The 15,108-nt window shown below is 38.5% G+C and overlaps 1 protein-coding gene across 2 annotated transcripts; it reads left to right on the top strand.

Moving 5' to 3' along the window:
• Positions 1-270: 270 nt before the first annotated feature.
• On the top strand, positions 271-8,820 carry LOC131314693 (general transcription and DNA repair factor IIH helicase subunit XPB1). Of its 2 annotated transcripts, XM_058343524.1 has the most exons (20): positions 274-511; positions 634-683; positions 765-840; positions 967-1,126; positions 1,561-1,783; positions 1,879-1,935; positions 2,387-2,530; positions 3,174-3,254; positions 3,401-3,488; positions 4,498-4,835; positions 4,946-5,021; positions 5,108-5,301; positions 5,553-5,716; positions 5,884-5,956; positions 6,292-6,405; positions 7,185-7,265; positions 7,416-7,475; positions 7,882-7,965; positions 8,065-8,207; positions 8,323-8,820. In XM_058343524.1, the coding sequence occupies exons 1-20, from the start codon at positions 502-504 to the stop codon at positions 8,411-8,413; spliced, it is 2,307 nt and encodes a 768-aa protein (XP_058199507.1). In that variant the 5' UTR covers positions 274-501; the 3' UTR covers positions 8,414-8,820. The 2 variants fall into 2 exon arrangements, with proteins under 2 accessions (XP_058199501.1, XP_058199507.1); XM_058343518.1 differs by having other exon boundaries at positions 271-511; positions 8,065-8,820.
• The last annotated feature ends 6,288 nt before the right edge of the window (positions 8,821-15,108 follow it).

The following is a 15,108-nucleotide window of genomic DNA, read 5'->3' on the forward strand; positions in this document are numbered from 1 at the left end:
TTTTAGCAAAATAAGTTAGTTTTGTCCTTATTTAATTTTTTTCGTATTTATTAATTTTGCGTCAACGAAGATTGTTTTTGTTGTTACTCTCCCGACGAGAGTAATCGAAAAAGTAAAAAAATTCTACTTTTATCCAATTATTTTAAAAGATAATCACTTTTCAGCCCAAAAAATTCAATATTTTTGACTTTTTTTGGCTAATAAAAGGGGTTTTTTTTTTTTGCCGAAACAAATCAATAATCCAAACGTGAATTTGTTTTGAATAAGGATAAGCGGAACGGGAAATGTTGGTCTTCTCGCAATTTGCATGATCCAAACATGCCGTAGGATTACCCCTTGCATCCTTTCGCCGGGGTCGGTGTCCTTTCCCGTTTCTCGTCTCTATATGTCCCTCGAACACCTCTCTCCTTTCAACACTTCTTCAGTTCTTACGACAGAGGGAAAAAAAAAACCCAAAGCAATTCATTTTTACTCTCTCCCCAGATATCAAATCGATAATCCATGGGACACGGTACCATATTATTATTAATTCTATATCGTTCAAGAATCAAGATCCATACATACGCATACTTATACAATCGCATGTTTCTAAATCGATTTCTCATAATTTGAAAATTTTCCCTGTAATGGCAGGAGGCGACAAAAGTCGACCTAGCAAGAAGCATAAATCCTCCTCCGCCAAGGTCCTTCAAATTACCCTAATATTATTGGAAAGGAATTTTGGGTTTTTCTTAATTGGGTTAAAATTGGCATTTCTTGTGCAGGAGGACCGTAGGGCAACCGTGGTTGATGACGAAGACGCTTATTACGCCGAGGAATTAGACGACGATTATCGCGGTGGTATGCCCATTTATCTTATGTTGTTCAGTTTTTGTCATTGTTTATTATTTCGAATGTGAATTGAATTGATTTGGATGAGCTGAGTGATTGAATGACTGAAAATGATTGGAATTGATATTTGTGTAGAAGGAAAGAAGAGAGACTTTAGCAAGCTAGAACTTAAACCAGATCATGCTAATAGGCCGTTATGGGCTTGCGCTGATGGCCGGATTTTCCTCGAAACCTTCTCCCCTCTCTACAAGCAAGCTTACGATTTCCTTATTGCTATCGCCGAGCCTGTTTGCAGGTATAATTCGTACATTTCAAAGTTTATTTGTGTATTAGTTGTTGATTTGTACATTTATATCAATACACTTTCATGGACATATCAATACATTTTACTCGGATATAGATACACTTTTTACGCATTATCCACCACCTTTTGACGTATAAGTATATTATTCCCTCCATCCCCAATTGATGCCCCCCTAAAAAAAATCATGCAATTTTGAGATACAAAAGTAAAGTACTTCCGTGCAAAAATTTTAAAAAGTTTGCACCGAATTAAAGAACCCATGAGGGTTCATGAGTTTGATGCAAAGAAGTTCAAAAAAATATGCACTGAAGTAATTTGTTTTTTGATCCGAGAATCGCACAATTTTTCATAGGAGCAAGCAATTTGAGACGGAGGGAGTAGTTGATTTGTTATATGACTTGAATATTGTTGTTCTCAATGCGTAGGCCAGAGAACATGCACGAATACAACCTGACTCCTCACTCGTTATACGCGGCGGTGTCTGTTGGTCTGGAAACCGAAACCATTATAGCTGTCTTGAATAAGTTATCGAAGACCAAGCTCCCCAAAGAGATGATTGACTTCATTCATGCTTCAACTGCCAATTATGGCAAAGTGAAGCTTGTACTTAAGAAGAATCGGTACTTTGTCGAATCCCCGTTTCCAGAGGCAAGATGGTTTTCTTTTATCTACTTATTGCTGGTTGTATTCGGTTGGTAAATTTGGTTGCTAATGCTTCATATTGGGTACTTTACTGCTTTCAGGTATTGAAGAAGTTGCTTAAGGATGGCATTATCGCTGCCGCAAGAATTATTTCCGAGGTTTGTGGTCGATGCAAATAACTGAATAAGTCTGTTAGTTTGGTCTCTTCATTATTTGTTTGGAACACAACTTCTTAATTATTCCATTTCCATGTGTGATTCCGATAAGTTGCTTTAATTTTTAAAAGATACGAATGCGTTCTTTTCAGTGATGAATATGAATGTCTCGATTACCTATATATTGATATAACATTATTATTTGGCTGCATTTACCGTCTATGCATGCAATTTGTTGGTTTCCTTTGGGGTTGTGAATGTTCTACAGTTGATGCAGTGTCATTTTCCATGAGTCTTTGTGGATGACGTTTAGGTTCTTGGTTTTAGCTGCAAGTACTGAGCTTATCTTACTGAACTCGTATTCTTTTGCCTGCATTCTAAACCACCATACTGGGGCACTCATATTTGAAGCCCCATTTCCTTACCTAACTATTTAACATATGTATCTTGCTAGGGGGTGCATGGAAGTGATGGATTTGCAATTGGCAAATCACTGGGTGAGTTAGAAAATGGGCACAGCGAGTTGCTTAATGAAGCGGAATTGGCAGCGGCAGCTGAAGAAAAAGAAACTCATTCCTTTGAAGTTGACCCTGCTCAGGTAGATTGAGTTGAATCCTTTGAAACTGATCATATGGGGTTGTACATGCGTCACGTTGCTTCAGTTCTTTAGGAAACTCAATCCCCTTCTTTATGTATGCTTTCTCGAAGAAAATTTGATATTTTCTGGGTATTATTGAACTTTATTCAACTAAGCAACACGGGAAGTTCAGTGGTCTACAGAGCCATGCTATAAAGTCAGTTGGGATGGTGTTTCAATACTTCTTGTTTCATTTATTCATTTACCTGCTTTAGTTTACCTTTTGATGCGATTGGGTTGGGCACTGACTGATCACATATTGTGTTTGGATCAGGGAGTTGGGTACCACTACACTAATGAAGTCTTGGTGAACCTTGTTGTATTCTGGTTGAGACTTGTTATTGAACTACTAGTGCATTCATATGTATGATGTATCCATGCTTGATTGTGGAACTTTTGGTACAATGACTATTAGTGATTGCTACTAATCTAATTTCTCGTAGTTGAGTTGGTCATAGGAAGTACGACTATTACATATTCCTGTTCAATAACTGTAGAGCAGAGGATGCAGTTTTGTGTCGAATCATTGATTGAAAATATGGGTTTGACCCTTCATTTATTTCTCGTTTGGATTTTTCTTAATTTTCATTTTTCTATGTGGCAGGTTGAAAATGTAAAGCAACGTTGTCTTCCAAATGCTTTAAACTATCCCATGCTGGAGGAGTATGACTTCAGAAATGATACTGTGAGTTATTTGTTAAGCTTGTCCATGCTTTAGGAATGTCCAGAGTAGATGTAATTTTTAAAATGGAGAAGCCGTCTTGCCACTTGACATTGTATTGGTTTTCCTATAGCATTTCTGATGCACTGCTTTTAAAACCTTGACACCAGGTCAATCCTGACCTTGACATGGAATTGAAGCCTCAAGCACAACCTCGGCCTTATCAGGAAAAGAGTCTTAGCAAGATGTTTGGAAACGGTAAGGTCATTTAATGCATTGTTTGTGAGCAACAAACATCTGGGCTGATGTATGTAGTGATTTTCTCCACATCACTGCCTTTTGTTTCTCCTACTTTCGCCATGCCCTGGTCCATTGTTAGGAGTTACACGTAAATAGCTAAAATCCAATATAGATGGTTGACAATACATAATGAACTTGAAAGGTACAGGGATTTCTTGCAAGAAACAGAAGAAGGCAATTGAAAAGCTTGCCAAGTTAAGATGGAATGCTATGGCACTGTTGCATGGCCACTGGTGCAGATTTGGAGTCACGAAACCTGCATTTATAGGAAGTTTAGTTGCAATGGTTTCTCGATATTCTTCAATGGTAACAAAAGATGACTACTAGCAAGAAATGAATGCCTTTGTGAAAGACAGGAAAGTGCAGCACTTTAGGCCGATGAAGATAGACCAATGAATGCACTTTCTGGATTGGTAGTGTGACTGTGAGGGTGTTCTCATCTGAGCTATGCTATTTGGGGTACTGAAATCACAAGATTAATGCTAAAACTTGCTTATGCACACTTCAGAGGATATAATGGTCCCTGATGTCCTAGATTAATCAGGATGCGAGGTCCCTTTGTCGGGATTGAATTTTTCCCAATGAGCATTAGCTTTACCTAGGCATTATTAGGGTTCATACAAGGTGACATTGGAACAGTTCAAAGGATGTAAGTACTGTACTTCATACATACCCCTTGTTCCCAATCTCATACAAAAAGTTGTCTTGTCCTGTTGCCCTTCGCCAGTTGCATTTTATGCTGTTAATTTTTTGGTCCCATGTCTTTGCTAATCTTAAGTTGAGGTCTTGGAATTACTTTGGATTCCGTTCTACAGTAGATTATTTTGTTGCTTCAGTCATGTGTTTAATTTTCTCAAGTAGCATGCATAAATGGAGAATAGTTGCCTGTTACCATGCATTTTCTTTTGGCGGACTATGATTTTGGATTTATGGAGGCTTTGCCTTAAATCCTTGTTTATTATCTCAGGTAGAGCAAGATCTGGCATTATTGTATTACCCTGCGGTGCTGGGAAGTCTCTAGTTGGTGTCTCTGCAGCCAGCCGGATAAAGAAGAGCTGCCTTTGTTTAGCGACAAATGCTGTTTCTGTGGATCAATGGGCATTTCAGTTTAAGTTGTGGTCAACGATACGGGATGAGCAGATATGCCGGTTCACTTCTGATAACAAAGAAATATTCCGTGGTAATTCAGGGGTGGTGGTAACTACATATAACATGGTTGCTTTCGGTGGCAAACGGTCTGAAGAATCTGAAAAAATTATAGAAGAAATAAGAAATAGAGAATGGGGATTGCTTCTCATGGATGAGGTATTTTTCTTTTATGGAATCATAGTCACCTTCTAACTTATGCAGAATTTTAATTTCCAAATAAATATCGGTGGTGTTTTCTAGTTTCAAACTTATTCATGTTGGTTCAGGTGCACGTGGTTCCTGCTCACATGTTTAGAAAGGTTATCAGCATCACCAAATCCCACTGCAAACTTGGGCTTACTGGTATGTATTCGACAAAAGTTTGATGCATCTCTAACAATTTTACTTGTTTGCCAAGAAGTGAAGTTTTGACTTAAATTTGACTGCAGCCACACTTGTGAGAGAGGATGAGAGGATCACAGATTTGAACTTCCTTATTGGTCCCAAATTGTATGAAGCAAATTGGTTGGATTTGGTTAAAGGAGGATTTATTGCAAATGTACAGTGTGCTGAAGTTTGGTGTCCGATGACAAAGGAATTTTTTGCTGAATATCTGAAGAAAGAGAATTCAAAGAAGAGGCAGGTCTGTCAATTTCATAATTTCTTGTGTGTTGTACATAAGAGAGTTAGTTATTGTTCTTTATTTCAATTGGAAATTTCTTTGGGAAGATATTTTTCCTTAAGAGTGACGAATGTCATGGTCAGCTTCTTTTTTTCTTTTCTTTTATTTATTTATTTATTTATTACAGTAGCACAACTTCTCTGCAACTATTGATAGACTGCTACCCCACGTTTTCCCTCTCCAACATAGTGATTGTTATTTTCTGATTCCAGGCACTTTATGTGATGAACCCTAATAAGTTTAGGGCTTGCGAGTTTCTTATTCGGTTTCACGAACAACAGCGTGGTGATAAGATAATTGTTTTTGCGGACAATCTTTTTGCACTGGTAGAGTATGCAACAAAGCTTCGGAAACCTATGATATATGGTGCTACAAGGTTTGTGGATGCATTTCTCTGTCATGTTGTTTCTCTCCAGAGATCTATGATGTATGGTAGAGTATTTTGTTTTCCACTTGATAAGTATTTTAGGGCTATCTAGTCCTGGAGTAAATTTTAGTTGAGTTTTTAATATTTTAGCCTGATGTTATGTTGTCAATGTACAGCCATGTTGAGAGGACAAAGATTCTTGAGACTTTCAAACATAGTCGGAATGTAAACACTATTTTCCTTTCGAAGGTATGCGGTAGTGTACTCATAGTCAATTGATCATCTGGATCTACTATCATTTCGGAGTCAACTGAGTCAAGATTTGTCTTATTTGCATGTATTTTGGTTTCAATATTTATGGATATAATAGATGGAATTCAATAGAAGTAACGATTAATGTATCTGTGAGCTTTATGTGCATGATTGAACTTGCTTATTGTGGTCAACAAATTTGGTTATTTGGTTTCAAGGAATCTTCTTCTTTCCTTTTCGTTTTTCCTGTGTTTTAGATCATTTTTTACTGTACAGACTCAGAAAAGTTGAGCGCCCTTGTTGTTTGATATTAATGCTTTTACTATTCACAGGTTGGTGATAATTCCATTGATATTCCTGAGGCCAATGTGATAATTCAAATTTCCTCGCATGCGGGGTCAAGGCGTCAAGAAGCCCAACGACTTGGTCGTATTCTTAGGGCAAAGGTATTGATTGGAATTTGGATACCATTTGTGTTTGTTTTTTCCACGCACTTTATATGTGTTACATAATGAAGCGGAATATGGTGGAACGCAAATGGTGAAAATTCACCTCTATGTATGAATAGATAGACCCTGGAAATGGATTAAATGTACAACAAAATTTCTATGGTTTAAGAAGAATATTTGTAATGAAATGTAGGAAAAGGCATTCTCAATAAGTTTAAGAGGAATGGTCCACCGTTTGAAGATACATTATGGTGGAATGAAGATGTTAAAAAGCAATAAAGCTTTTTTGACGACTCTCTATATATGTAGGCACTACAAAAATTGGAAGAAAGAAAATTAGTCAGAACAGAGGATAAGAAAACAATTAGTGAGGTTAATTTGACAGCTGAGGATGATCTTTACCTGATTTGAAGAAGAAGATACATCTAAGCTTGCCAATATAACAGAAAAAAGTGCTGAGATGCTGCATTAAATGTGGGGAACGAGTAGTTGAGAGGAGATTAAGACATTTGGCAACGGTTTTCAGAAAACAAATTAGGTTTCATGCCGTAGGGTGATAATGGAACGGTATAGGGGAAGGGGAAAAACTTCATATGGTGTTTAGTGTTTACATATTAAAACATGGCTTATGATAGGTGTTTCTTTAGATGTTGCCATTGTCTTGAGAGGAGATTTCTGTACATAGATACTTGACTGTTTGATCTCATGGCCTAGATTAGATTTTTCTGCAAAATGATAATGCATTTGTTATGTAAAGTTTGTTGTTGGTTTGACAGGGTCGAATTCAAGATAGGGTGGCAGGAGGTAAAGAGGAGTATAATGCATTTTTCTATTCCCTTGTATCCACAGATACGCAGGTACTCACTCCAACATTTCTCTCGCCAGTTTCTTTCATTTTTGTCGCATTTTTGTTGAGGTTTGGAAATTTCTTGAATTTGTTAACCCATGATGGCGTTTGTTTCATCATTTGATATGCGTTATATGAATTCGTGTTATGCTGGATTCAGGAGATGTACTACTCAACAAAAAGGCAACAGTTCTTAATTGATCAAGGTTATAGCTTTAAGGTGAGGGCTTTAATCATTTTTGGGTGAATATAGTCAATGTTCTAAAAATTGCTAGACGCTAGTCGGGCGGAGAAGGGGCGCCTAGCGCCAACTAGTCAACCGCCTAAAGCCAGCGACTAGGCGCAAACTAGTTGGCCGCCTATTCTAGGCGTTGGACCACCGCCTAGCGCCTAGGTGGGGACTAGTTGGCCGGCTTGTCCCCGTGGGAGTTTGGTCTTCTGTGAGCATTGAAGTGTGGATTGCCCTTTTTCTTGCTGGAATTTTTCCCAGTAAAGGAAGAAAGTGCATTAGTGATGTATTAAGCAGATAAAGTCAACTGGTTTTTTTTTTTTAATCCGGATAAAGTCAACTGTTAACTCCATGTATTTTTAACTGTCATGGGATTGCTAATTATAACCACTGTCAGGTAATCACAAGCTTGCCACCACCTGATACGGGAGCTGATTTGAGTTATCATCGCCTTGATGAACAAATTGCCCTGCTAGGAAAGGTCTCTCTCTCTCTCTCTCTCTCTCTCTCTCTCTCTCTCTCTCATTTAAGATGCTATTCTCTTTCCTCGGGTTGCTAAACTCGCTTTTTCCCGTAACAGGTATTGAGTGTAGGTGATGATGCAGTTGGATTAGAGCTATTAGAAGAAGACCCAGATGACATAGCACTTCACAAAACAACTCGCAGAGCGGGATCTATGAGTGCCATGTCGGGAGCAAAAGGGATGGTTTACATGGAATACAAGTATGGTTACCTTGGTTTCTTTTTGGCTTCTCTGTTTCTAGATTTATTACTTGTTCCCTGGTTCATGGCATTTTCCGTTTGTTATTCATTCCAATTCCTTTTGTCTTGTTTATAGTAGCGGAAGAAACAAGCAACATGGTCAGAAAAAAGCCAAACCTAAGGATCCAACCAAGAGACACGATTTATTTAGGAAACGCTTCGTCTAATTATATTACTGAACCACATTGAGTGATGGTTTCTTCGAAACGTCATCTGATGTCTCTTCTTGATCGGCGTCAAAGAATAAGCCCGAGGGTCCATCCCGAAGATATCCTTGAGATTACAGCAATGCTTCGGCTCAGCAGACTGTTTACCGCATTTTTTGTTGGTTTCATGTTGTCTAATACCTTGTAAAATTATCCGCAAAATCGACAGATGTGCTGACATGGAACATGAATATGTAACAGAAAATCGATAGATGTGCTGACATGGAACATCTATATGTAACAGAACGGGATGTATTTCTCTTGTTATCTGAGAACGTACAATAATGGTGTAAACCTTAAATTTTGTAAGATGAGGCGGCACGAGATTATTGTGCAGTTAATCGCATGTAGCTCGGGAGTTTTGAACTTGGAGTTGGGCCCTGCTGGTTGCTGTGCTCTTTGGATGGATCCCATCTTGGTCTTATGATTGTGATCTGGACCGTTCATCTTTGTTCGGTTTGTCGACACTCTTAATTTTTTGTTCAGTTCATTGACTTTGTCATCCTTCCCAAAAAAGGTCAATCTAATGAGATTGATATTGATTGGATATTGGCATCCACATTTTTTATGAATCGCATGGACAACAAATTCGACGAGTTGAACAAAATGAGCAATTCAAATCATACTTGGCAATTCATAAACAATTGGTTCGATGTCGCGTGGAATTCATCTACTCCGTAACTGGAAAGATCAAACAAAGAATTTGTTCACCATCGTGTTCATGAGCACCATATTTAAGCATCTCGTAATCAATAGCTGAAGGGCTCGTTTGGTTTGGTAACCCGGACTAGAAGGGGGCATTGGGATTAAGGGAAACCCGGATTCAAATGTTCCTCCTTTATTTGTAGTCCGGTGTTTTGTTGTGCAGGGATTGAATGTCTCTGGACTATTTTATGTAATAGTATAATGCCTCGTATGGGATACTAACTACTACCAACTAGAGGGTGGTATTAACCGGTCCGCTCCTTCCGGATTAGATTGTCTCCTCATTCGACGGTCTGCATTCTTTTGTCTTGCTTTTTATCCCATCCTAGTCAAACACAGTACAAACTAATTTTATCCTACCCAATATCCGAACCGACATGTCTCCTCTATTCCTAACCTTAATCTCAACTTCTTCGATCCTTCTCACAATCAATCTGGAAATCAAACGTGCTTAGAGGGATTAAGAGAAGGCAATGATTGAGGAATCTGCTACATATATCAATCCAAGTTGGCCGATTTGCAGAAAAGACTCGGGTAGCCACAAAACTAAAAAAGTTCCTCAAAACATTGGGAATGGGAGATGCTGCCAAGCAAGCATCTCCCTGTAGAGCGGTGCAGAACAGCCGGATTGCTCATCTTGGCAATCGACGATTCGGATCTTAACCGAACAATGGACAGTTCAGATTTGTATGCGCTCAGATTTGATCTGAAATGTCCGCGGCAGTCAATGCCGACTGCCAAGATGAACAGCCGAATCGATCGCTCTACACTCACTCAGCAGAGAGCTGCTCAGCAGCATCCTGAGTGTTCCTCAAAATCTCACCTCTCATAACCTTTACCCAAAGGGCAATGTCATCGTTATGGAGCTTTCCAATTGAGCTTGGGCATACTGTCAACTCTCGCCGCGGAAATTTGGAAACTCCGGGCTGGATTCAAACTCCTCCTCCGAATAGCTATGTTGTTATTGAATCAAAGTGTAAAAATGTGATCAAACTCATCGGGACGCCAAAAACGACTCTCATCACCTTTTGGCATGATTCGTGATTGTGGGTACCTCATGCAGCAGTTTGGGGTGACGCCGCTCCGCTGAGCCACATCATGAGGGAGAGCAAGTTGAGCAACAAGTGTGCTGACTTTTTTTTTTAACAGCGAAGCAAAGTATTTTATTGATTAGAAAAAAAATTACAAAGCAAAGCTCAAGTTGGCAAGATGCCAATAGAGCACCCAATGGGCCAAGCCCAGATAACCAAAGGGGTAAAAATGGGTAAAAATATAATAGTGAAACCTACAAGAAACCCAAAACCCAAATACAACAATTAAGCCCAAAACACCGAAACCCAAACCCAAAAACCAAAAGGCGTAATCCATAGACAACATAAGCCTAGCCGGAGACCAACCCATAGACTACATGGGCCAGCCTAAACAACAACTCTACCTACCACCAACCACAGCCACCTAGAGAGAGACGGGCCGCTGCCACCACTGTCCCCAGAGCCCGAGGAACAAATGTGCTGACTTATTAGCAAGAAATGCCCATTACGCACTTTTAGTTATATTTTCTTTTTTCATGCAACGCACCAATTTAACCAACAAAATGAAAAATTCAGTGCACTTTGGCGGCCGGCTTTCAAAAATGTCACTTTCATGATCTTAATTGTTCAATTAAAAAGTACGTAGGGCACTTTATTCATATACTAGAAAATAAGATTGACTAGATATCAGTATCTCTATATATACGAGTGGACAATAGTTAATTTTGACATAAAATGGTAAGTATAAAAATCAGAGGATGAACTGTAATATAGATTTGTTTCGATCACGTGACTATTAATATCCGATTAATTTGATTTGATGTACAAATGGCAAATGACATCTCCTCAAAACCTTGTTCTACAAGCAACATTGTTTGATTCTGAAAACCTTCAGTTTAATGCATAAAAGCCATACACGAAGACATCTGAATTGTGATTTCTCGAAAGAAAAAATATAGAGTTGTAAAAAGGATTAATTAAACTCCATCTCCTACTCTCTCTCTCTCTCTCTCTCTCTCTCTCTCTCTCTCTCTCTCTCTCTCTCTCTCTCTCTCTCCTTTCTTTTCTTTTTTTATTTTTTATTTTTTTTTAACAATAGACAATCTCATGCTCGTATGGAACAAAAAAATTGCTTGAAGGCAACAAACGCCCAAATCCCAGAGTCCTCCGTTGGGTAACAAAACCTCAACATTCGGATTATCCATCTCCTACTCTATTCAAATACTTACATACTACATACCTAAACCATTTTTTGATAACAAAGCTTAAACGCACCTTGATTAATCATGTGGACCAATCCCACCGGCCACTTGCAGAGGTTCCAATTAGTAGAGCTTTATATGAACTGGCCTAATTATATAAGTTAAAAGCATATGAGTTTTGATTAAGAGACATTAGAGGAAATAAACCTGTAAGCTCCTTCATATATCAACTATCAATTGAAGTCATTTTGCCTTTGTTTGGTTGTCAGTTTTGAGATATATTTATTAGGTAAAAATGCTTTTACGTATTTTTTCATCTTTAGTCAATTTTTTTAACATTTTAACAAATTTTTTGATACATCCACACACAAAAAAAAAGAGTTGAAAATTTGATTAAAAAAAAATCACTAAAAATGAAGAAACGTAGATGAAGAAACAGTAAAAAAAAAAAATTGGAGAGAATATTTCTAAGATGGGCATAAACCATTTCAAATGATATGCACAAGACTTCAACTCCTCAAACTTGAGACAATAGAAGAACATCATATATATATGGGAACGGTTCTGCTCACACCTTTTTTGACATCCGATTTTGTTTTGGGTCCCACTATGATGTTCCGAACTGTTGATTTTGTTTAGATTAGTAAAATAGGGGGCCCTGCAAAAAATCAGCTCATTTTGATATCCGTAAATGCTTGATCCAAACAGTTTGACAGAAACTATGACGGAAACTGGTGTTTGTAAAACTATTTGGATCAAGCCCTTACCGATATCAAAATGAGCTAAATTTTTGCAAGGCCCTCTACTTTACTCATTTAAATAAGATCAACGGTTCAGAATAGCACAATGAAACCCGAAAGGGTGAGGTGTCAAAATAGGTTCCGCGGACAATCAATTAAACACCTAAAAAAACACCCCAAATCTCAATCTCATAGTTTCCGATCAAATTTTTATAATCCGAACCGTTCAATGAGGTGTTTTTCTAAGTGTCCAATTAGTTGTCTCCGAAACCGCCCCGTGTATATATATATATATATATATATATATATATAGACGTTGCTTGATTCTTCTATATTCTCTTTTCTACTTCTGCTCCCGCTCTCGCACCGTCTCCGTGCAATAAGCTTACGACTCCTGTATTGGTAGTAAGGGGCTCTATTCTCAAATTGTGGACCAAATCCAATAGTTAGGAATGTAGTGATCATGTAAGAAACTAGCTAGCTAGCTCGTTTCTCTGATGGTTCTGTGGTTAGTTTCTCTGATGGTTCTGTGGTTAGTTTCTCTGAGGTCCCATAAATATACGTAATATATAGCATTAGGAAGTCTGTCTTGGGTCTTCCCTTTTGCTTTCCGGCCAATAGTAGTTAATGAGAGGAACGAAGCAAGAACATTAATGGCTATTGCTTGAAGACTTTGACTGCTGTACCACAAGAAGTTTGGCCCTAGTCTTTCATTCTTTTTTTGATCATTCTGACCACAGTTTTGGTGCAAAATTTATTTTGGTAAAGTGCAATTTTAATAAGCTCAAACAATCAAGGAAAACAAGGCCTAAGCCAGCAGTACTGTCCATACTGAGTACTACTTCACAAATCTATTAAAAAATCAGTAAGCAGCAAAAATTCTAAAAGGAATCCTCCATCTGATGGCAAGCAGCCTGTTAGAGTCACTCTTCTTGACGCACCGCACCTCCAAGAGAACATACAAACCCTAACGTCGTCCTTAATTTGATAGATCAATCCTCCCTGCTTTGATTCTGGAAAATCAGAAGATTCCCTCTCCATCCAAAGCCCAAGTTCTCTCCCCAGCTAGGCCAAGCACATTCCTTGCAACATTGTTCTTACCCAAGAAATAACCCCGAACTTGACAAGCAAAAAACAAATGTTAATTCATGGGACTCCACTTAGCCATTACAAAGACATCATGCCATATTTGTCTGCAAGCCCCAACTGGGGCCTGTCCTAATTAGAAGATAATCTGCCCCAGAAAATGAGCCATTCAATGAATGCCCATCTAGGGACATGATGGAAGAACCAGACAACAACAGGCTCCAAGTCTCGGTATTACATTGTCACTGTCATGTTTATACAACTTTCCCCTCTTTGTCCTAGGTCAGCTCTCATAGTGTGAAAAGCTGATAAAAAAGATCAACGGAGTGTTTAAAAAGGAAGGTTAGTTGTTAGCATGCCATTGTGGACTTGGTGGATCATTGGAGTCATGTCCAACATCAATGAGATTATTACAACCCTTTATGGCTCAACTTGACAAGAAAATGGCCAAGCAAAAAACAAATGTTCATGGTACTCCACTTAGCCATTACAAAGACAGCATGCCATATCTAACCTGCAAGGCCCAACTTCCCAGCCTGTCCTTGGTAGATAATCTGCCCCAGAAAATGAGCCATTCAATGAATGCCCATCTAGGGACAGAATGGGCGAACGAGACAAATTTTTTTCAAAGAAATGGTAGGCTGGACCTCCCTCTAAGCATTCCAGTTGGTCCAGAATTAAATTATTGAAACAAAATTTTGAAATAAAACACGAAAGCATTATTGAAAATATCCATCAGAGCTTCTGTTTATTAATTGAACACACTCACAGATAAATTCTCAGTTTATTACTAATCATCGGGTTCGCTAAGGCCAACTAGAAAAGGGGAAAATAGACAAGTAACATGTCATGCCATATTATAACATGCTCGCAATTCATTTTTTTTCCCCCAATCAATAGAAGAGATCATTTACATCATATAGTATAACATGCTCGCAATTCAAGTAACTAAAATAACTAAATGACATAAAAGAGGGATAGCCAACTTAGTGCCAAATGCTAAATCTTGTCCCCTCCACGTGATCGTCTTGAAAAGGGATAAACCAGCCCACAAAGGTGTTGAAAAAGTGTGAATAAATTTGGGTTTTCAATTCGGATTCCAGGTATCCCACTTAAATAGCCGTAGGCTGGGTTGTACTTAGACAAATCAAGCTTCTCCAACCTTGTCAAGCGCGAGAACTCCATTGGAATCTGCCCAACAAAATCAGTGTTTGACAAATTCAAATATTTTAGATTTGTGAGGATTCCAAAACTGGATGGAATTTGTGTTGGGTCCGGGTTGAAGCTGTTGTAAGCCAAGTTCAGCTTCTCTAGAAACTTGAGCCCGAAAGTGGTTTAATCCTCTGGAGATTGATTCCATGTTCTGGTCAAGACCTATAACACGGCCGAAATGGTCACAAGTCACACCATTATATTAACAACAATCGGTTGTTTGAGCCCAATTCACCAACTTGGCTGAGGAATCTAGATCGAACTGGAGGCTGTTCTTCAATTTAAGTGACAAATAATTTTTATCCTCCAGGCATTGGCTGTGTACTGGAATGGTGATATAAAGCAGAAGATTGTGAGTGTGGTGATTGAGAAAAACCAGGTAACTGGTTGAATTCTCTTTTTTTTTGGTGGTTGTGAAGCAAACTGGTGAAGATAGTGAGTGAGGTCCCATAGAAATATATTATACATATTCATTTGTCTTCAAAGAGCATGACTTAACAAGTGACTTTGGAAGTCGTCTTGGGTCCCCCCCTTTTGCTTTCCAATTGCAGTTAATGGTATAGGAAGACTTTGGAAGTGACTTTGGAAGTCTTTCTTGGTCCCCCTTTGGATTGAAGACTTTGAATCTTCATACCTCTCAAGGTCAAGGTCTTTGTCCCTAGTGTTACTGTTATGTCTTG

The sequence above is a fragment of the Rhododendron vialii genome, chromosome 2a, assembly GCF_030253575.1.
Source record: "Rhododendron vialii isolate Sample 1 chromosome 2a, ASM3025357v1".
Classification (NCBI taxonomy): Eukaryota; Viridiplantae; Streptophyta; class Magnoliopsida; order Ericales; family Ericaceae; genus Rhododendron; species Rhododendron vialii.

Excerpts from the sequence above, each read along its gene's own strand:
- LOC131314693 (XM_058343518.1), top strand. Across the intron at positions 6,406-7,184 it reads GTCGTATTCTTAGGGCAAAG|GGTCGAATTCAAGATAGGGT; the intron begins GTATTGATTGGA and ends TTGGTTTGACAG. Across the intron at positions 7,476-7,881 it reads ATCAAGGTTATAGCTTTAAG|GTAATCACAAGCTTGCCACC; the intron begins GTGAGGGCTTTA and ends AACCACTGTCAG.